The 23,086-nt window shown below is 51.3% G+C and overlaps 1 protein-coding gene across 1 annotated transcript in view; it reads left to right on the forward strand.

Annotated features, from left to right (window-relative positions):
* Positions 1–9,074: 9,074 nt before the first annotated feature.
* The window catches only part of TSHZ3 (teashirt zinc finger homeobox 3), a 73,918-nt gene continuing 59,906 nt past the window's right edge, over positions 9,075–23,086 (forward strand). The window contains exon 1 of the mRNA XM_003937307.3: positions 9,075–9,151. Within this exon, the coding sequence (XP_003937356.2) occupies positions 9,112–9,151 (40 nt within the window). The 5' untranslated portion in view covers positions 9,075–9,111. The remainder of the gene's footprint in view (positions 9,152–23,086) is intronic.

The following is a 23,086-nucleotide window of genomic DNA, read 5'->3' on the forward strand; positions in this document are numbered from 1 at the left end:
ACCAGCTAAGCCCTGCTGAGACGGAGAAAGAACAAGGTGTTCGGCATCCCACAGCAGAGCCAAAAAAGGCAACTGCACTTCTAAAAATTCTGCTTTAAAGGCAAGTCTGCGGGGTGGTCGGCGGGCTCTAATGGGTACAGCCTAGGGTCTGGCACGGGATGGAATATGGGGGGCAGGAAGGGAAGAGTAGACCAGCGCGCAAGAGACATCACTATTCCTTGGCTCTCATGCAAAAGCCCCCGATGAGTCAGGACCTCCAGGAAGAGCTGGGCAGGGTGTTGGCGGAATCAGCAGTGACCACACCACCGAGCCAATCTGTCACACGTGCGCCTGCCCTGTCTTCCTGGCTGGGCACCTAACCACGGCAAGCGCCTTGCGCCTTACAGTAGCCAGTTTTGCCCACTCACTGGAGCTGCCTTGAGGCCTGGGTGCTTCCTCCAGAAAGCATTTTCCCAGGGGAGAAGTTCTGCAGGCTGAGGCCAGTCTCCAGGCACTGCCTGTCCCTGCCTAGGCTCCCACAGCTTAGCCAAGGTTTGGGGCTCCAAGCCGGGTGCCCTCCGGAGCTCCCTGACCTGTGCAGGTGCCGGGCCCTTGGCTCAGGGCAAGATGGGAAGTTCCATATATTTGCTCTGTCATTTCATTATCAGAGGGCCTTTGGGAAAGCTGGCCGTGTGGTCTGGGGTGGGCAAGAATCTTGTCTTGAGGCTAAGTCAACAAGAGCAAATACACGATTTTAACTGAAGTGCTGGGTTTATTAGGGGAACCCAGAGAAGATGGTTGGGGGAAGGAAGCTGGAGCCTTTCTGAAACCCCTCCTTGGGGTCACCATCCATTTCTGGAATCCATCAACACTTTTAAGGGCAAGAGGCATGCAGAGACCCTGCTGTATGCCTAGTCCACTAGGCCAGCCAGAAAGCCTCCTGGGGCCGCGACGCACTACCCGGAGCCCACCATCACCTCTCCCAAACGCCTTTGCACCCCCAACCCCCAACCCCCATCTGGCCTTTTGGGCCAGAGGGGCCGCCCGCGCTGTCCCGCCTCCAGAGGGCGCCGACGGAGAGGTGGTAGCGCCCGCTCCGGCCGCCGCGCCAAGGGGCAGCCCCAGGGACTCCACCCCTACCCCCCCCCCCCCCCCCGCCACTCGGCCTCATTTGAATATTTCATTGGCTGCCGCCAGTCCGGTCAATTTATCATGCAAATGCGGGTGCCCTCTGCGCCAGAGAGGAGCCACCGCCCGCGCCGGAGAGCGGCGCCCGATTGGTGGCCGAGACAGCGGCATTTGTAATATTTTTCTTTGGGCATTAGAGTCATTTACCAATGCCATCCCCGCAACTCCAGGCACTGAATCACAAGCCACTTAAAGGGTTTTATTGGCAGCTTCAAAACTTCTTAACATGTTCTTTTATTTCAAACCAAGTGTCAACCTATGTCTGCCCTTCTTTCCCCCCCATCCCCCACCTAAAAAAGCTGCCCCCAAACTCCAGACTACTCTGTGCCTTCACTACCTGCACGCGGTAACCGCCTCCGCCTTGCCACGGGGAGGAAGCCTGGACCTGTTTGGGGCTATCACTTGGTAGACGTTACACAAATACTTTTGGGAAGTCCTATGAAGATGGAGGAGGGACTGTTGGAAGAGAGGCACAAAAAGAAAACAGGAAGAGAAAGGAAGAAAGAAGGGAAAGAGACAGGGAAAAGAGAAGAGGCAGCAGAAAGGGTGAAGGCAGAATGCTGGGCTGCCCTGCAAAGGGGAAAAATCTTGGTATTATCAAAGCCCTGGAAGTCAGAGACTACCTGCATGCCATATTATCTAACCCTTCTGGCCACCGTGTCCCCAGTCACCCTGACCCTCCTACTGTCAAACTACAGGTGATATCCATCAAGTGTCAAGAAATGAAAAGTGAAAGAATGAGGCACCTAGAGTGCTGTCCGTCTTTTTTTTTTTTTTTTTTGTACCTGCCCTACTGAGACTTAGGTTCTGTCTTTCCCATTTGTAAATTTAGGGACAAACACTAAACCCTCACGTTGAAGGCAGAAGAGAAAAGCAATGTGGAAGAACTGGGAAACGAGATTCCCTCTGGTCTTGCAAATTCTCTGGCCAGTTAATGAGGTCACCACAGAAAACTGGGCTGCCTGGTCTGCTAAGACCTGGTGCTTTGATTTCTGGGAACTTCTCCTCCTTCAGGGTTCCAGCATTCCCAGTGCTGGGGTTCAGAGCCGCGTCAGGTTACCCACACATTGATTCAAATACCTGCCCTACGGGGCAGCTGGCAGAACCCCACAAGAAGAGGTGGGCGCCCCTGAACTACAACTAGCAAGTAGCTGCTCATTCCTGGCCGGGGTGAACCCCTAGGCAGCTGCAGCTATCTCTAGTGTAGGGCTTTCCCACCCCCCTTATTTTTAGCTCTGCTTCAAATGATTTCCAAAAATCCATTTCACCCAAAGTGGGGTGGGGGTAAACCACGCCATGCTGTAGCGAGGAATTTGTGAAATTCCCAGCGCAACCCAAGTCGACGCGTGGGATTTGATAAAAGGGCATTTCGCCTGGAGTGAAGCGCTCCAAACTGAGTTTAATGTGCATCTTTCGTCCTTAGACCGAAATACAAAGATGCTTTATTTTCTTGATTTAATCTTCGCTCTCCTAAAAAAAAGTTTTTTGAAAGTGCCGTAGATGATCGAACGAAAGAGAATGAGGGAAGAAATATCTGCAAATGTGAAACTCAGAGAACTGGGAAGCCGGGGGGGAGAGGGGAGGGAGTAGCAAATTGCCATCTCCCGTCTTAGGAAACCTGAGAAAGTGGCCGCTGTGATTCACAAGACCAGAGCATGTGTATCTAGGCAGACTCGGTTTCCCTCTGCCCACTCCCCTGGGATAACTGTATTCCTTCCTTCCCTCTCTCCCTCTGTTAGGTGTAAAGTGGTTTTTTTTTTTTTTTTTTTTTAAAGGTGTTTCTAACTGCCTGGAAATCCTAAACTGGAAAAAAAAAAAAAAAATGAGGCATTGGAGAGAGGGATCTGTGAGCCGTGGGTGCCTGGGGGACTAGACCAGGTCGGCTTCCACCTGCTCTCCCAAATCTAGTTGTGCCCAGGAGTTAAGGGCGGGCCAGACAGGGGCACTAGCTTCCACCCTGCTCTGCCAGGGCCCTGGCACTGCACATTCAGGTATCAAGGCTGTTCCCGGAAGAAGATTGAAGGCCCCTTTGCCTTTCAGTCAGGCGGTCCTGGTGGAAAACGGCAGCGGCGTGCAGTGGACAGTGTGCAAAGTTAAGCCACATCTCTGTACTCCAAGCCACAAGAAATTTACAAAGTAGCAAGCCATGCCTGGTTGGAGGAGGGCTGGGAGTGTGTACTCTGGTGTGACAATGCGTGTGTGCGCCCCTGTTTTGGGAGTGGGGGAGGCGCTTCACTTCCCCCAAACCAATTCTTGACCTTGGGCCAAGAGAAGTCCCCTACTTTTCTCCAAAGATTGTACGCCCACCCCCAGCTCCCATCCAGGCACGCCTGACTCAGCTCTATGGAGGCCCCACAGAAGTGGTATTATTATACTCTGATTTTCGAAGGTTTATTTCACGTCAAAACTGTAAAAGTTCTTGGGAGAATTTACAGACAAAACATCTGGTTCGTTAAAACAAAGCTACCGGGAAAAGAGAAACAAACTTCGCCGCTGTGTAAATGCACTTTTAGCAAACAATTTACCCCCTGGGGAGGGCCAGGGTCCCTATCCTTCCTGCTTGGGCAGGGACTGAGGTTCCGGGCCCCAATTCCTGGTTGAGGTGTGCAGGTGGCAAGCTTCCCTGAACCCAGGGCACCTCTTCGACACTGCCTAGCCCAGAATATGGTGTGGGGAGGCGTGAGGAAGATGAAAAACCCACATGCCAGGGTTCCAGGTGAGTGCAGGCAGGAGGGCACCCACCTGGTGGCTCCCTCCCCTGGTGCTGCCCAGCCCTGGGCTCCTTAAAAGCCTACACCCTGGGCAAGCGCCCTAACTCTTTGAAAGCGGCTACAGGCTCTCAGAGGGTACTACTTAGCCTGCCCAGTCTCTCCAGGTGGCCCAAGCCTCCCTCTGGGAACCCTTTCCAAGGTCAAGGCTTCTGGCCTCAGTGCCTGGGACCGGAGCCAGCTCTCCCTCTTGCTCCTCATCTTGTAACGCTAGTTCTGAGGGCAGTTTCTTTCCCTCAAGTCTTTTCTCTCAGTAGCCATCCCAGATAAGGACAGGACTTGGCCTGCTTTGGGTCAAACTGTCACCTACTACCCTCAATCGCCACCTTGAATACAACCTCGGCTGCCTCCCGGCGGTGGCCTGGCTACTCCTTTCTGGCACAGATTTGTGACTCTGTATGGCATGATTCGAGCCAAGTGTCCACCCCAACAGCGCACACCTGTTCCTACCCATGCCTGCATGTGACTTTTTTCTTCCTCGCTCTCTCTCTTAAAAACTTATCCGGGCAGGGCTCTCGGTAGCTAAGGCTGTGAATGATCCTGAGGTAGGGCACAGGTGGGCCTGGGGACAGGTGCCCCAGTTTACTTGAGTTCAAAAAGTCGGAGGCAGATTTCTAACTCTTGACGTGAAGAAGTTTCATCTGGGATCTTTTCTACTGATTAGCCACTGATTACAGAGCACCACTACGGGACTCCACTGGGCCTGAGGTACAATAGTAGGGGTCAGCATTGCCTTCACGGCTCTGGGGGATGTTTGAGGATCACTAGGTTACCACCCAGTTGCTGGGTCAGCCACCTGGCTGCCATGTGAGTACCAGTTTCTTCTATGGACATTTGCAACTCGGCGTTTGGGTGAGTCCCACCGCCTTTTACCCATTTTCCCTATTTTTAGGGGTTTTTAAAAAATGTTCACCTCCTGGGAGGAAACGTGGCACCTCCCAGAGGTGGTGGCAGGTCACTGGTCTAGGGGTTTACTTTTCAGAGTGACTTAGGCCGGTAGAAGTTACCAGGGGCTTGCCCAGGGCCAGAGTCTGTTGCTTTCCAAAGATATTCTGAAGAGTGGGGTGAAAAGATTTCTACACAGTGTACATTCTACAGAATTCTAGCTTCTCCGCTGGCGCTGACTTTTCCGCCCTCTAGTCTAGCGTGAAAACAGTTCGACCACTGGATGTGGGCGGCGAAGCCCGCACCCTAGAGCGCGGTGTCTCTCTGCAGAAGGCAGCTCCAGCCCGCGCCGCTGCGGCCGGAAACGGCCTCCTCGGGAACCGAACCGAGCATATCTCGGTGCTCGCCTAGAAGCGGCTCCTTTTCCCCTTCCTTACTCGCGAATGGCGAAAGGAATAGCCGCGCGGGATTTTACCCACTTGTGTAGTGGAGTCTGAGGGGTCACCAGGCACCGAGACAGAAATCTTTGTACTAAGAATAAAGTCAGGTAAAATGCCTGGTACAACCGCCCTGCAGAGGTCCCAAGAGTAAGCTCCCCGTACGCCTTTACCATTAAGTTCTTAGCGGGAGGACAGGAAAGGCCCTTTGGTCTGGCTGGATTGATCAGGGAGGTTCGTGCATTTTTACCCTCTGGAAACTTGGGGAGGGGCTATGTGGGAGTTGAAGTCAAGGGGCAAAATCATGTAGAACACAGAACCACAGCCAAGAGCGGCACTCTCCGGGAATGGACGCGGGGAACTCAGTGCAAAGCTCCGGCTTCTCCAACGTATGGCCCTGCCCTTTCTCCCTCTGTAAAGAACACGTGAATTATACACTTACTGCCATCCAGACACTATTTTTCCCTAAATCGAGCCCTTAGTTCTCACTGGGATCGTCTTCCTCCGCTCTCCAGCTCCTCTCCATCAGGCCAAGTCACGCAGCAGTCAGGCGGGGCCAAAAAGTTTTAGCGCGAGACCTCGTGGCTAAGACCTGCCCAGAGACCTCGACGACACATTCTAGGCCCAGGTGAAGCGGGTTTAAGCCCTCGCATCTAGGTAGCTTCCGGATCTGCAGTATGCTTGGTGAGGATTTGGGAAGCCTCCCTTCCTTCTCTCCTAGCCACACCCAGCCCACAGAAGGGCAGAGAGAACCTGGAGGAAAATAATGACTCCGGCGACACTGCCCCTCTTCCATCAATTCCATCCCTAGAATGGCCTGAAAAACGATTCCTGTTTTGGGGTCCAGATATTAAGTGGGGGTGGGCACCTGTGGCTAAAAGAACAAGGATTAGGGATTCAGGCAGGCTGTGCCAAGCGAGGCCGGGGCCTTTCTTGCATGTCCGGGCTTGGCAGTGTGGTCGCGTTGTGCACTCCGCATAGCCCGTGTTGTGCGTGACGGGCTGTCGCTGCACTGTGCAGCCCATTGACACTGATGGATCCGCCAATGGTTGGACGGACAGATGTTAGGGCGGATCGCACAGCGCTCGGTGCCGGAGCGGGGGAGGGCCAGGCAGCGACCCAGCGGCGGAGCGCTACGCGGAGACCCGAGTTCAGGTCGCGGCCCGCAGAGGGAGGGGGCGGAGGGAACAGAGGCTTGCGAGAACAGCGAGGGGATGGAAAGGAGGAGAAAAGCGCGACCAGGGAGAACTCCACGCTTCCGTGCGCGGCACCCCGCGCTGTGTACACACCGCACCCGGCGCGCCTAGGTGGGCGCTTGGAAGGTGAGCGGGGAGCCGGCGGGAGCTAACCCGGTGCGGCGCAGCCCGCCTCTAGGCGACAGGAGCTCAGCGCGGCCACCCGAGTGGTGAGGCCGCCGGCTGTGTCTGCCAACTCACCGTTTCCTCGCTTGCAAGAAGCGTTTCACGCTCCACGGCCGCGTCTCTCCGGCCTGGGGTGGTAGCGGTTCTGGCCTCTGCGGCCGCGGGCACCGCACGCGCACGGCGCCTCCGCCCCGCGTCCGCCACACTCCGCCAGTCCCGGAGCCCCGCCGCAGCCCGCCTGGGAGTCCCCGCCCCGCCCGGGGTCCGCACCCCACAACTCCGAGCGCTCCTGCGCGCGGAAAGGCGCCGGAGGCGGCTTTATAGCCGGGGAGGCCAGCGGCGGCGCATCTGCATCCTGGGAGACGTCTGGACCCAGCCCAAGCCCGCGGGCTGAGCGAGCGGAGACTTCTGATCTTACCGTGTGGGTGAGATCACTGTCTCCCGGTCTAAAAGAAAAGAAAGCATGCTGTGAACTTTTAAAACAAACTTGCAAAAACAGTGGCAGAGAAAAAAATAAAAAGAACATAGGGCAGAAAAAGAGGGAGAGAGACCAAAACAAGAAAAAGATAAGGGGGAAAAAAAGGGAAAGAAGGAGAGAAGCAGGAAGAAGTCTGGGGTTTGCCGCTCCGGGAGCGCTCAGGCAGCCGGTGCCGGAGCGCGGGGCGCCCGCCCTCGCCGGGACTGGCGGCCTCGGGGCCCGCGAGAGCGCCAGAGCCCCAGCCGGCGCGCCGGGGCGCAGGGCCGCCTCGGGGACAGTGGGCCCGGAGGCCGCCCCCGCGCTCCCGCCGCCGCCGCCCGGCAGCGCCCGGAGCCGGCCCCGCCGCGGCCGCCCCATTCCCGGCCCGAGAGCGGGCCCAGGGAGACGCAATCGAGCCCGCAGCGCATCGATGCGCCGCCGCCCGCGCCGCTCCGGCTCCGGCTCCCGCTCCGCCGCCGCCGCCGCCGCCCGGGGGTCGGCCGCCTGAGCTCCGGCCCACCCGCGCCCTGGTCGCCGCCGGTAAGTGAGCCCGCGTCGCCCGGCCGCCCACGCCGCCCCGCCAGCTCCTCCTCCCAGCGGCCCGCCGGCCGGGCCCGCCCGGAGCCTCAGCGACCCCGAATCACCAATCAATAATCAATCCCACTAGTCCAGCAACAGCGGCAGGCCGGGCGCGGGACGCTGCGCGGAGGCCCCCTCAGCTCTCGGGGGGCGCCCCGGGTGGGGGATGGGCAGGAGAGCCCGCTTTCCTTCTCCCGCCCCCGTCCCGCCCTAGGATCGGCCCGCGCCCTGGATGGGGGGCGCGGCCCGGCTCCCAGGAGGCAAGGGGCGCGGTGGAGGGACCCTGACCATCCCAAAGTCAGGGGAGGAAACTTGAAGGAGCCCCCTCCCACCTCGCCCCCAGGGACGGGCCCAGGAAAGTTTGTCCGGGGAAAAAAAATTGGGGGAAGTGGCTGCGGCGGGTCCTGGGGGAGGAGCTGGGTGGCGCCGGGTCTGAGGGCTGCCCCCACACGCCTCAGTCCGCCTCCTCCCGGGAGGGCGCCCGCCCGTGGGCCCTGGCATCCCCCAGGGGCGCCAGCCCGGGCCCGGGGACCGCGCTAGGGGATCCGGAGTCGGCGGGTGGAGAGGAGTGCGGGCCGGGCGGGGCAGCTTGGGGGCGGCCGGGGGCGAACGAGGGGTGGGAATAGCGGTGGGGGTAGCGAGCGCCCCGGGACGGGCTCGGCTGGCCGGCTGCCGCGCCCCTGCGTGTGCGCAAGGGGCGGAGGCGGAGGGGCGGCACCCCTTTCGCGGGCTGGGCGGGGGTCCCAGGCGGGCCCGGGGGCGGGGGCGCGGCGCCCCCGCGGGCGGGCGATTGACACGATCATCTCCTTTTCCTTTAAGCTTGCCTGTTGCCGACGCCGCCGCTCCAGCCGCGCCGCGGGCAGAAGACTGGACCGCCGAGCCCCGGGCCGCGGCGGCGGCTGCGCGTCCCCTCGGATGCCTTGACCCCCGGCCCGGGGGCGGGGGCCGGGGCAGGACCGGCCCGGGGCGCTCCAGCGCTCCTCCTCCCACCCCTCTGCCCGCCCTCTCCCCCTCTCCCCGCCCCCCAGCCCCGAACCCCGCGCACCTCCTCAGGGGACGGGGCGGGGGGGGGCAGGGCCGCCGCTCCTCCCCGCCCCCTCCTCCTCCGGCCTCTGGAGCGATTTGTCAAACTTCCCATTCCGCCGGCAGCGCGGTCCTCCTCCTCCTCCTCCACCTCCTCCTCCTCCTCTGCCTCCTCCTCCCCCCTGCGCTCCTCCCTCCGCGAGCCTCCCTCGCCCGCCCTCCTTCTTCCCTCCGCACGTTCGGGGTTCGCGGCGGAGCGCGGCGCGGGGGGGACGCGGAGAGCCTGGGCGCAGCAGCATCCTGCGGGCGGCCGCTCTCCGGGGGGGAGGCTGAGAGCAGGCCCGCCTCGCCCCCCCGCGGGCCCGCCGCCCCTCCCTCCCTGTCCTCAGCCCGGCAGCGGCGGCGGCGGCAGTGGCAGTCGCCGGAGAAGCATCATGCCGAGGAGGAAGCAGCAGGCGCCCCGGCGCGCAGCAGGTACGAGCCGCTTCCCCTTCCTCTTGCTCTCCTCCTCCTCTTCCTCCGCTCGCCCGGCGCCTCCGGCGGGCGCGACCCCGCTCCTCGCCCTGCTCCTCCGCCGGCGCTGAGTAACTCCCGGCGCCGCTCTCCTGTTTGGGTGCGTGCGCCCGCCTCGGGTACCCGGCGCCCCCCGGACGCCCCGCCGCGCTCTGCCCTCTTCCCTCTCGCACCCACTTGGGGAGCCGCTCGCTGGGCGCGCGGAGCCGCGCCGGGTCCCTGCCTCCTCGGCTCTCCGGCTGCAGAGGGGATGGGAAACAGCCCCGGTCTGGCTCTTTCTGTGGGGGGCGGGCGGGGTCACCTGAGTTCCCCGGGACACCTTCCGCGTCCTCCCGTGGCCGACCGGCGGGGGACTGCCCGGTGTCCACCGAGCCAAGGAGCGCGAGCGAGTGAGCGAGCCTGTCCCCTCCGCCACCTTAGTGCTAATCCGATTGATTCCTCATTTCTTGGGCCCAAACTGGGCACAGCGGTGGAAACCGGAGCGCTCAGGGTCTGGGTATTGTCAGATGACTGTCAAGTCCACGTTAGAAGCTGGCGTTTCTTTCTGCCCTGTTTGTGTTTCGTTGCCCCCACCCCTTCCTTGTACTGCTTCTCCCACCCTCATCTCCGCATAGCACTTAGTTGTGGGACGTGTCTGAGTACTTTTTTGTTCCTTTTTTTTTTTCCTTCAACGAGGAGTGCCAACTCCTGTTACGACTGAACCGATTCTTTCCTTTCTTTTCTGGAAAAAGCATCATTGAAAACAAAACAAAAACCACACACATAACATTATTTTGCAATAATGTCGGTTGGGGGCATGTAGCCTGAAAGAAGGTTTCTGGCCCGTTGCCATCCTTGATTTGATGACTGATTGATCGCCCGTCATGCTGCTGCCTTTGATCTATTCATTCCCAATAAACATCAATAAATCACTTGCAATAGTGAGGCCAAGCTCTGTGACGTCAGGAGGGCCCGGTCAGTGCAACTTTGGGATTTGGGGCGGATTGCCGAGAGGACCACATATGGACGTGATGTATTTTGATATGAGTAACATTTCAGATGTGCAGAGGTTCAGATGCTCTCTGAAGGGGAGGGTTAAGTGGGGCTTCCTTGCTTTTCTTTTTTCTTCCTTTCTTTTACTTCTCTTTTGATGTTAGAGGGAAGGGCAGAGAGTAGGGTCAGGGCATTGGCTGGTGCCCATCTTGGAAGAAGGCTTTGTACCCATGGTGCCCTGAGTGCCCATAATTTCCATCATGCCAGCCGGCACTGCCAGGGGACCTCACACGTTGGGTGCACCCTGGACTCCAGACCCCTTACACGGACGGGGTCACAGAGAAAGAATGATAATTCTCTCTTCTCCCAGAAATGTACTTGCCTGCCAGTGTCTTCAGAAAATCTCAGAAGAAAACAGGGTTGCTTTGGGGGCTTAGGATGCAGCTTTTGCTCCCTGTCCTCAGCGTTGCCCAAATTTAGAAAGTTTGAAAATTCCAGAAGTGATTGTAGGGAGCTTGCCGCCTCCCCAGTTAACCTCCTGGAGCTAGCTTCTTGCCCGTCCCACCTTCTACTTTAAATTCCAGGCTCAAGCAATGAGCTTATCTACCCAAAATAAACTCTGAAACTTTGGAGGAATCCTTCACAAAGTTGAGTAGTAGGAATGTCTTGGGCTTCTTCCAGTCTTTGAAAATTTTTTTTTCTTTCCTTTTTGGATACACATTTTAAGGTATGTGTGTGCCTCCATCCAATGAACCATATGTGATTACATCTTTACATTTGGTTCAGAACTCTCTCTCTCTGGTTCATCTCTTCGGTTGCACTCTGCCAATCTGAGACTTAGAGTTGATAGCTTCCTCCAGAAAATATCAGAGGAGCAGGGAACCTGCTGTTGGCCTTATTTATTTATTTATTTTTAGAGTGACCTGTTCACTAACCTTTTCGCACCTTTTTAAAAATTATTATTTTAAAAAAAGAAAAGCCAGCCAGGAAATCTCAGGTCAGTTAAGAAAAATTCATTATATAAAAAACTTGACTGCAGGACTAATATGAGATGGAAGAATGGTTTTGCTCTATCAAAATGACCCGTCAAAACGACTTTGTTTCATATTTGATTTAATTGTCTCTCTCCTGACAGGCACATTCATCAATAGCTTAATGGTCAATCAGAAGCTGGCAGCATGAGTGCTTTCTTTCTTTCCCATACTCGGGTTTTAGATTTACTTTATCAGAATGCCTCTGCCTAATGGGCATGTGGAGGAGGGGGTGGAGGCTGGCTGAAGAGCTACTTATTTAAGAAGAGTGCAGGGGGAGAAAAAAAAAAAACCCTCCACATTTAGGCTAGTAAGAAGTGTGCACAGGGGTGTTTTTTTTTGGTTGGTTGGTTTGGATGGACAAGAAACTTCCCATTTTTTTTTTTCTCCTCTTTTTTAGTTCTCCCAGCTGCAAGTTATAAGGTTCGTGCCAGCTTTTGTGGCATACTGAGAGTGATGACAAATTGATTGCTTTGTACTGATAGAGAGAGAGAGAGTGGGAAAAAGAAAGATGTCTGCTGATTGGTAACTGGAAATCCAGTCCCCAGCAACCTTGAGAATACTCGAGAATTTTTCTTCCCCTCCAAACTGAAAGGTCCGCTCAGCCATAAAAAAAGAAAAGTTGTTTTGCCAGCTTCATTAGTGTTCACCTAATTAGCTGTAAACCTGATGGATTCCTGACAGCTTTAATGATTGGAGATGACAAGCTCGACGCAGTGTGATCCAGCAGAATTAGGTTTGCAGCTAGTTTGATGTAATCAAGTTGATATTACACAGTCCTGGCTGCCTTTAGTTGTGCATTAACTCAATTTTCTGCTGCAGGTGACAAATGGGCTTTGGTACCTGGATAATCATGTCATAGGAATTAGGGCCCTTTTAATGGTCTGGGGTAGAATAACAACCACGAAAGGCCAAGAGCTGGGTAGGGCGAGCGGACGTGGCACACAGGTACACACAGTCTATATCTAGGCCACTGTATCAGTGCTTTCCCGAAGGCCGAAGCAGGCTCCAAGAATCCCTGAAAATACATATTTCTGTACTTTAGGATTTTTTTTTTTTTTTTTTTGATAGAAATTTTGCATGGCTTAGTGTCTTTTCTCAAAGGGAAAGAGAGGTTTCTCTACCTGCCAAAGAGAAACCTGGGTGGGAGTTTGCTTCCTTGAGACCTGTAATGTCCGGGGGCCATACGTTTGTTCTGGATAGATGTTGCTGCCTTTAGAAGCTCAGAGGACTGGGGATAGGGAAGGACAGTGTCCTTCAGGCAAAATGACCATTATCTCTTGCTTTAAAGCATGACTTTCTCCTATTCGTAGTGTGTTTTTTTAAACATTTCTGAGAAGCCCAGAAAAATTTTATTTAGTGTAATACTTAGCAGATATTTTATTTACTTAATACTAATTTTCTGGAGGCAAATGTGAAATCATAAAAGACTGTATCTTATGCTCCCCCCCCAAGAAAGAAAAACCCGTTGAACCACAACTTGCCAGCGAGCCACATTCTTTGAAAGGGGGTAATCTTCCATGGAGTTCTTAGGTGCTAAAAGCAAGGCGAGGGTAAATCTTCAAGCATCTTGACTTTTGTGAAATTGACTTGGACCACCCTGCTGGCATCACAGAACACGGCGGATGCCCATGGAACAGGCAGAGGGGGTTCCATGTTGCCAGTAGGCATGGACGTGCCTAAGAGGTAGCCCACCTGGTGGTGTCCAGATGACACCGTCCTAAGTCTGGTCCACATATCTGGCAGCTTCGGGGAGGAGCTTTTCCCTTCTCTTTTGGAAGCACGTGGAGCATTCAGAAGGGCATTTCGGCCTCAGCTTTGGGAATTAATTTCCTCTCAGACCTGCCACGTATCTCTCCCTGGACAGATATTCTACTCTGTAGCAGGGTGGCAGAGGGACTGGTTTTGACCGTTCTGTGATTTTTCTTTCCCCATTTCCTATGAAATGAGAGCAACAATGCACATTCTAAAAAGGAAAACCAAGAAGACGAAGGAGAAAAACAAAGAAGGTGGGAGGCAAGGCTATTCCCCTGGACGTCCACGTGGGGAAGAGAACCTTCCAGAATCAGCTGCGGCGCCCCCATTATCTCGACAGCTGTCAGTTAGGGCTTCAGTGCTCTCCAGGGCCACCCTTGATTGTGAGCTGTTGATGTTGTCATTTTGTTCTCAGTTTTGCCTTGAACGCGCTCATAAACAGGAGCCAAATAGTCAATAACTGATGCCTCAGCAGCGATTCCCTAAATTGCCTTACACGTCTGCCTTTTTCCCTCCTTTTGCTAAAGATTGTTTTGTCAAGTGATTAGAATGAAAGGTGACTGCTCAGGGCCGTGGGAAATGCCGTGAAACCCAGGTGAGTTGAGAGAATGAAAACCCTTCCTTTTACCCCCGCCCTCCACTCCTGTGATTTCTGGAAAGAGAAAGGATCTACCTTCTTGAAGGCAGAGTGCCCGCACCTCTCCTGGTGCTTTCTCTTTGACACATGTCCTGCCAGAGTCGGGCTGGGGCCGGGGATGCCGCAGACAGGCAGGCAGACGGGGAGGCAGAGAGGAAAGGAGTCGGGAGTGCCCGGTCCCGGTGCACACAGCCATGTTTAATCCAAGGGGGGCAACAGTTCACAGTTATTCCAAGTGCAGTTTGTAAGGCTTTCCTCCTGCCCCATTTTCATCCCTGCCTGTCAGTGGGCAGAGGATAAAAATAGCTTTGGTCCTGTCGTAAAAAAAAATTAATAAAAATGAAATAAAGTAGGGTGTGTGTGTCTACCCTTCCTACCCCTCCGTTTTAGTATCCAGCCCAGGTAGGTAGAAGAAGCTTTCAAATCAGCTGCTTTGTCACGGCCTGTACCACCACCCTCAGAGCCCACAGAGAGGAAAAGACAGAAGGAAACAGTGGTACCACGTATCCCAAATCCTTGCAGGTGTTCACTGTGGTGTGTGTGTGTGTTTTAGTCATGCTCTAAATTGTGGTTTCTCTGAAGTTAAAAATGAAAGGTGAATACAATATATTGTATTTAGTAACAGTGATATGGACTGGGACATCCAGACAGATAATGTGCAGTTGTAATTAGACTCAATAGACAGGCAGTCATTTTTAAATTCTTTGACACATGCATAAAATAGTCATATAATAAGATAAGATGACAATTTTATGCTAGGTTGATAAAGTGTCCCGATACATGCATTTAAATGTCTGTAAGCCTTTAAAAAAAAAAAAAATCCAGACAGATTAATTCCAGTTTCCAGTATTTGCAGTTAGTCATTAAATTTTTAAATCCCACTAAACAATGGCTATCAATATTCCCCCCCCCCCCCCCTTTCTGGATTTTCTTAAAAACAAAACAAAACAAAACAAAACAAAACAAAACAAAACAAACCTGAATTGCAAGGCCTGGAGACATAGACTTGGTGGCTTTTCTTAATTTTTCACCATTTGTAGAAATTTACGTTTAGAAATAGACTTAAAAATTCAGGTCACTGTTTGTGACTAGAATAATGCTATGCATTTTTGGAAGTAAAAAAAAAAAAAGACAGTAATAGAATGTAATCTTCTTATGACCACTTCCCTGAACAACTGTCATACTCTAGGGTTAGGAATCTTTATTAGAAAGATTACATAGTGTCCTTGACCAAATATTGAATATTTTATAAGCCCCATTTAAAAAAGAAGACATTTCTAGCACATGCACTTAGTTTGATCAGCATTTAGATTCTTGGGTTTAATTACTTTCACTTCTGTAAATTATTTTAGCATTTCAGCAAGCATAGTCCAAGAGATGCAGTCGAGGGGTCCGGGGGTGGGGAGTAGTTCCCTGAAGGTCACGTTACCTGGACATTTTAACCATCTCCTCACCTTATTTTCTCAGATATGCAAAGGTGTGGTTCTTGAAGAGTAATTTAAATTTGTTTGGGCTTAATGATAAATTATTAATTCATACTGTCAGGACACATGTTATTAATTATGACTGTGTTTTCTTCATCCAGAACAGCTGTTGGGGGAAACAGGGTAAGTTCAGATTGTCTTCAGGAGGGAGGGCACAAGGAAGTTACCAACTCCTTGTCATCATATTTCTGATCACCTGGCTATGAGAATAAAGGATTGTAAAGGGTACAGTGTAGAGGGGAGAGACACTGTTAGTTCTAGATCAAGGTGAGCATTGGCAGATGCTAACTGATGTACATTTTAAAAAGCACAAGCCTAACTCTCAGTGCACACTGTGAGTCCAGGTGAGACCCAAAGGTGAGCCATCCCTGTTTTATTCCAAGCCCAGTTTTGGATTGGCTGCCTTCTCCCTTTTACCAATTTCTCTTGTTTTCCTTCTTTTTCCTCTGTGGTAGGTCAGAAGGTCATGTTTACAAGTTTATAGCAGTGGAAAACACAATACCCAGAATATATATTTGTTTCCCAAACTGGAACCCATCCTTCATGGAGAGCAAAGGGCTGGTTGGTAATATACGTGAAACGACTCCAATTCATTTACTTTTGATTTTTCCATTGCCATCATTAAATCTAGTCCTATGTATTCAGTTTCCTCTGAGTTCTTTGAGAAATGCATGTTGCATAAAATAGGCAATTTTTAATGAACAATTTAATGTAAATGGGTTTTGAATTTAAATTAATATTAATGAAGCCTTGAGTGAATTTATTTTGCATACGTAAAGACTTGTAAGTCTTTCACCCATGTGCTTTCTGCTTTATGTAGTAACATTGGTTGGGTGGATTAACCAGCACCTTTTAAAGATTTACACTTAAAAAATTAAATTGATTTTGTATGTCCACTATGGCCAGCGTACTATTAAGCAAAAAGTGTGCGTTCATTTTAAGAGAATACAGCTCCTTCCTTCCTGTTAAACCCATCAGTTTCCATTGCTCTGAAAGCTGCCGTTGGTGTGGCATTGCTGCTGGAGAAAACACACCCCAACAATAGTTTCGACAATCAAGATGTTTTCTTTCTTTGGCTTACCTCTAATGCATTATGTATCTTGGAATGATGGGAAGTTCTGTAATTAATTCTGTTAGATGTAATTGCTATAATCACTTTGATGTTACACATAATAAAGGTAATACGGTAAGCACATAAAAAATATAAACACCTTATTGTAATACTCCTGCTAAAATGCCTTCTCATCAAGTCTGGTTTATAGACAAGTGTTCCTGACTCTTTTTGGTCATAGGTGACAGTTTATTCGAGCTGAGTTCATTGATATGCTAAGGGAGAGGCATTTATTGGAAAAGACGGGCCTTGGCATGGAGGGATCCCCAAGCTGCTTGCCTAGGAATCTTAATGCCCGTTTCCTTAAAGATGTGGCTAATTCTGAAAAGGTGACCATGGTCTTCCGAATAGACCAGAGAGGTAAACACTTCAGAAGGAGCCGTGGAACCAGGGAAGAATGTGGCCTAGGAGTGAATGAGGAGCTGAGAGAATGCTAGCAGAGGATTCCGATCAAAGGAGCAATTCTGTAGGTTTCCTTATGATGGGGCATTGTGGAAACTGCTCTGTGTGTGTGTGTGTGTGTGTGTGTGCGTGCGTGTGTGTGTGTGTGTGTGTGTGACAGAGAGAGAGACAGAGAGAGAGAGTGCATGCTAGCAGGTAAGCAGAGAAGGCCACCTTTCTATAACAGTGCGATAAGGGAAATAAAATGCAGGATATTTACTTTAATATTTTCCTACACCTTTCATGGGAGGGCTGCAGATGGTGCCTCACCCTTGCATGACTGCTCCCAGAGTGGCTGATGTGGCCTGTTGGACTGACATCTGAAGGGTATTCGAGATGCACCCCCACCCCACCAGGCCTCTGTGCACCTACCATGGATCCAGACCACCACAGGCTATCAGGGAAGTTTGTCTAGACCCCAAGTGCGCAACGCTGGTGGGATGTTTCTGAAACACGTGTACATTATGTACCTTACTCTGCCGATGCAGCTTGCAAGAGGCAAGAATGTGGCGGGGCAGGACACTTGCCATTGAATTTTACCTTCCTGGAGATCCCCTCAAACTAGCATGTGGATCTGTTGGACAGTCGTCATGAGCCGCACCTTGTCCCAGGTGTTAACAGAGGTCTGGAGGCCTAGGGACCCAGGGTCAGCTTGACAGTTTCCATGTGCCTCTTCCCCCGTCTATATTGTATTTTTCAGTAAGGGATCGCACAGAGAAATCAAATAACAGAGGGTGCATGTGTGAGAAGGGGATGCTGCAGTCTCTTTGGAGGAAGAAAAAGGTGTGTTTCAGTGGTTGAGAGATGGAAGGTGAACGCAGTGGTTCCCTGGCCTGTGTCCAGAGCCTGCGAAGGTGGGTCTTGCTGCCAGCTTTAGCCAGCTGGGTGCAGACCGGCTGGAGAAAGCAGGGCCTGCCTCCTGGGTCTTGGCCTTGCAGCCTTCTGCTTTCCAGGTAAGCAGGGGCTGGAGGACAGTGTCCTGGGGTCTGGGGTCTGGGGTCTGGGCCCGGGCTGCAAACCCACAGCCCCCAGTCCTCCCGGCGGTGACTCCCGGGCTGGTTTTGATGGTGAGGATGATAAAAGGTCTGAGAACTCCGTAGGCCCCCAGTAATCAGGGCCCGCTCTGACATCCTTCTCAAGTTTGACAGCTTCTTCCTTTTCTCTCCTCACCGCCAAGGCTTTCTCAACTGAATTTCCCCGCCCTCCCTCTCCCCTCCTCCCTGCCTGCCGCCCACCCCTTCCCTCCCTCGCCCCTCTTCTGTGTGCGTCTCTCTTGTTTCATGTTCTTGATCAGTTTCAGATGCTGGGAATTATTTTTTTTCAGGCGGGAGGGGGAGTGTTGCTTTAGGTTTGTGGGTTGGGCAGGTGTGAGAGGAAGTCTGTGGGTTTTTTTTTTTTTCTTTTTTTTGTACTGTAGGCCTGTTGCTAATTAATGTTCCTCCATAAGATTCTGTCGGAGTTGAGTAATGTTTTTGATCTTTATGCCTGATAACTGCATACTTAATGAGATTTCAAAGCTGTGAGTGCAGCTCCCTACAATTATTGACAGATGCCTTTTCTTTGCCATTGGGTTCAGCTTCATAAATCCTCTCGCCATAATGAGGTTCAGCCGTGCCACCCTGGCAGTGAGCTAATGAAAGGGGGAGGGCGAGGCGGCTCATGGCTGTCTGACACATTTTTTTCCTTTAAAATTTACTATGCAGATGTCAAGCTGCGGGACGATTACTTCAAACATGCTAATTTTTATCTTGCTTTTGTGTCAGCCCTTTGCCATTAAAAAATAAATAAATAAAGGGCTGACCTGACTCCACTTAATTTCTTTTCTTTCTTTTTTTTTTTTTTTTTTTTTTTTTTTACTTAAAGTCACATTTTTTTTAATAACCCATGGTATTGCGACAGCTAGGGACTTAGACACGTGCGTGGCCTTTTGCAGGTATCCAGTCGCAGCATTTTTTTTTTTTTTCCCTTTTTGCCATGGGAAGGGCAGGGGGAGGATGAAGTACGATTTCCCAGGCCTCCCATCACCCTGCCCTAAGTATGCACTTGAAACGTCGCAGAATTCATTTCAGAGTTCTGAAACTAAATCCTGGTGGAGAAGAGCCGCACCATGCCAAACAGTCGATTTCCTTTTCAGCAGAGTCATACATCACTGACCCACCCTTCCCTCCTGACAGAATGACATATGTCATTTATCATATGGGCCCCAGCCAGACTACAGGGAGGGGAGGGAAGCCCAGGTCCGTGTGAGGCTGTCTCCTCCTCCTCCTGGTACTGTACCCTGTGGCTTGCAGGAGGGAGCTCTGCTGATTTGGCGAGAGGGAGAGGGAGGAGAGAGGCTGGGCAGGGGAGAGGCGGGTAGAGCCTGCCTCTGGATGGCTGGGTGCGTGGCGTGGTGGGCACAAGATTGGCAGAGGCACGGGAGAGGTTATGTTCTTCCGTATTATCTGCTAAACCACACTGTTCAGCCTTTGATGCTCTTCTGACTTTTTTTTTTTTTTTCCTATTTTTCGTTCCTTTTCTCTTTTTCCTGCCTTTTTTCCCCCCCATTAGTCAAGGGGAGAAAAAAAAAAAAAGAGAAAAAGGTTGACAGGTATCATTCAAGCCACCCTGGCTTGCAAAGAGTGGTATAAATGAATCTCAGGGCTCCTGACTTCACATGATTCAAACGTGCGTTATTGAAGATGGATGTTCCTTAAAAAAAGATTGATGGTGGATGCCGGGCTTCGGGTACCATTTATCATTTTGAATATTATTTAGACTTGCCGTGTAAACCTGTAACTTGAGAGTCGGACGAGCTGAGGCAGGGTAGGGGCCTGTGTGTGTGTTTCCATCGATTGGCCTTGGCTTCTCATTGCAGCTGACCGGACACAAGCCCTCCCATGTGCAATAGAGAAGACTCCCCCCAAGTTAAAAAAAGAAAAAAAAAAAGGTGGAGGGGAGGAAGGCTTTAATTCTGAATAATTTCCAAGGACACAGAGAAAAATGAAGTATCTGTGATTTACACGAAAGCTCACAGGCAACTTTCTCTCTCTCTCTTTCCCTTTCTTCCCCCACAGAAGCAGTCACGTACAAAACATTAAAATATAAACAGAGCTGTAGTTGCTGAAGCCAGAACCCTTGTCTGATTTTTTTTTAAAAACTCCATGTCATGCTAAAAAAAAAAAAGAAAAAAAAAAAAAAAAAGAAAAACCACCGTTATCTGAAAAGCTTAGCACAATATAACTATTAGAAAAATCTTTTGGTTGGCTTGGTTAGTAGTGTGAGAATGAAGAAACGTAAAGACTTCCACGTCTCAGGAATATTTCAGATAAAAAATCATCTTTGCGGCTCCCGGCCCGGGCTCCCAGCAGCCTCCTCCCCTTTGTGTCTGAGCTCTGTCCCTCCACAGGGCCCCAGCAGACCCCCACCAGGCCTGATGTGGACAGCTGTTTCCAGGCCCTGCCAGTTAATCGCTTCTGGGTTTGCACCCTTGAGCTGTGTGCACCCGGACACCCCCACCTACTGGAAGTACTCAGGGACGCAGCCCTGTTCACTGACACAGCCCCCAGCTGCCTGGGGATCGGGTGAGGCTCCGGCCTTTCCACCTCTTCTGCTGCCAGAGGCCTTGCAGCATGCTTCCCTGGTGGAAAAAGGAAAACAGAAACTCTCCGGGCCTTCCTCCTGGGTCTCCACCACTGGGAGAGCTTCCCATAGTGCAAATTTAATTGGCAGGGATTCTATGAAATATGTGACTTTCTTTGGGGTTGCTAATGAAATCGAAGGCTTGTTGTATGACTTGGAGTGTGAACATTAATTTTTTAAAATGATGGGATAGAAAGTTAGACCAGAAGAGTTTTTTTTTTGTTTTTGTTTTTGTTTTTTTTAATCTAAAGAAATGAGAATCTAGAATTTGTGGAAGGGCTGAATGTGCATATCTTGCTGCTTCTGGGACAAACTTTTTCCCGACATGTAAAACACCTGCAACTACCGTGAACAGGAAAGAAATGGAAATGGTACTGAGTCACTCATCAACTCCAGGCAACTTTGTGTGTGTGTGTGTGTGTGTGTGTGTGTGTTCATTTCGAAATAACTTTATTCGAAGCCTAACGCTTTGCACTGCACACAGCATGACTTAGAATTCACTTTTGGTGTTGTCCACCTGCTGCCAAAAATTGGGTGGAATCAGATTAGTATTCTTTGTCGGTGCCTGGAACCATAGCCAGTGGTACAAAGGTGATGTTGTTCCTTGCTGAGACTTCGTGGAAGAAGGCAAAACTTTGATCATCTGCCCTTGCACTTGGGCAGTGTTGGAGGTAATTGAAGTGCAAGTGCCAATTTGCAGGGACGATTGTAAACACCTGGATACAAATGCCACCATCCCATTTTTACCGATTAGAAAAACTTCGCTATTAATAGGTGCAGAGTCCATTTCAGGTATAATTGGTAAGGAACTGAGTGCACTCATGGGAAGAAACCTTGTTTTGTTTTTTGTTCGCTTTTCTTCTTATCCCCTTTTCTCAGTTTTATGGCTGGAGACATGATTTATTGCAGCCATCCATCTTGGGGGCTCATCCATCACACCCGGGTTGCTAGGAGATTGTGGCAGCAGCTGTTTGCTCTGAATCAGACAGAAAAGTTGTCAATCATCAAAGGCAGGTGAATAGCATTAGAAACACGCTATTGTCAGACGGAATAATTAATCAAAGAGAGAAAAGATAATTAAAAAGATATGACCCTTGCAAGTACTTGCTCTGGGTTGCCTGTAAAAAAAAAAAAAAAAAAAAAAAAAGAAAAAAAAAAAGAAAGGAAGAAAGAAAGAAAAACTGCCTGGTCTTTTCTAGACACTTAAGCAGCTGAGGGCTGATAAAATATGCACTCTGCAGAGCATAGTTTTTAATTAATTGAAAAAGGTTCAACATTCAGAGACGATGCTGGAGAGAAGTCCGATTATGAGCAGAAGTGATATTTATTGTTTGCTTGAAGGGTTTGACACAGAGTTCTAACTTTTTGTTACAAATTTCTGGCCTCCCTGGCTGGCGACAAGGTGTGGGCTAGGGTCTTCAGGTACCCACCGGTGCCCCACGTCTGTTCCCTCCATTCTCCGGCCCTCACTCAGCTCTTCCAGAGAGTCTTAGACCCCGAAGAGCCGGAGTGGGACCTTGCTCACCAGGATCCGACCCCTTCTCCAGTCCTGGTGGGTCTCAAACAACTTCATTCCTTAGATAACTAGATTTTTTTTTTTCTAAAAAAAAAATGAAGGTGGGAAGCTTGAAAGACATTCCATGCTGTCCACCCTCAGGATGCCCAGAGTGAGCTGAGCCTCTCCTCTGGCCTGTCGCCTAACTGGAACACGCTGTGGGCCCCCCAGGACCTGGAGAATCCATCCATCCTACTTCGAATCTCTCTCTGTGTGGTCCCACAAAGCGCATTGCAGAGTCCCATCCAGAGAGCGATCACCTGGCATTGCGTTCTGAAAAGGCCCCCAGCCACGGTTTAAAGACCATCTTGGGTGCCCCTTTGAGCCTCAAAAAAATCGTCATAGTCAGGAAGTTCGTTCTGGCTTTTTCTGAAGCTAAAATATTTCGGAGGAATTGGAAAATGTATTAAAAACTAGATAGAAAGTGGCATATCTGGAGTTGCTTTTCAGTGAAATATGCTGCAAACCCTGAAACAGATCTACTCTTTTATTTTTGGATACTATGCTTGATTTTCACACCATTCTCTTCCCAAAGAATAGCAGGACTTCTAAAATTAGCAGGAGGAAAAAAGGCTTGAATATTAGAATTCATGAAAAGGAAGAAAGCAACACGTTTTTGAGTTGGGACACCGTTTTCAGGGTGCGCCAGATCAGTGCACTAGGGACTCTGTCCCTGCCTCCCTGTGTGTCACAGCACCGGGGATTCTTTGCCAGGAATCCTAGAGGAGTCTCTGGAGGCTGCACCTCGGGGTAGGGTGATGTTCACCTTCTCCTGTAATGAATGCACTTGGAGCCCACAGGGGTGGCACAGCTCTGGCCTTTTGGTGATAGAGAAATAGACAGACCCAGAGAAGCCTAAGTGCCTGCAAGGCCTGCTGGCATCCTCACAGAGGTCTCACCTGTTCAGGAGGCTGGGGGTCGTGTTCCTTATCAGAACTTAGCCTTTAAGGAAACGAGTGGCTTCAACTTCAGGTGACGATTTGGGTTCCTGAGCTGGAATCTCTTTGGTGGCCTTCTAAGCTCACAAGTCAGATTGGGAGACAACCAGTCTCTTGAGTTTTCTGATCACATAGCAGTTGTCCTTAAGGTCAGTATTTTCCAGGGCAGTCAATACCTGTTCTTGAGCAACAACCGAGTGTGTTGCAGGAATGCCAGAAATTCTAGTAGATGCCTGGCCAGGGCTTGAGACTTTCAGGTGGATGGCAGTGTCCGGGGAAGGGAGGAGGCCCTCCTGTCTTCTGTGAGACCTGGCCATTTGGAAGTGGGAAGCAGGGTAACTCTTCCAGTCC

Source organism: Saimiri boliviensis, chromosome 14 (assembly GCF_048565385.1).
Source record: "Saimiri boliviensis isolate mSaiBol1 chromosome 14, mSaiBol1.pri, whole genome shotgun sequence".
In the NCBI taxonomy this organism is placed as follows: domain Eukaryota; kingdom Metazoa; phylum Chordata; class Mammalia; order Primates; family Cebidae; genus Saimiri; species Saimiri boliviensis.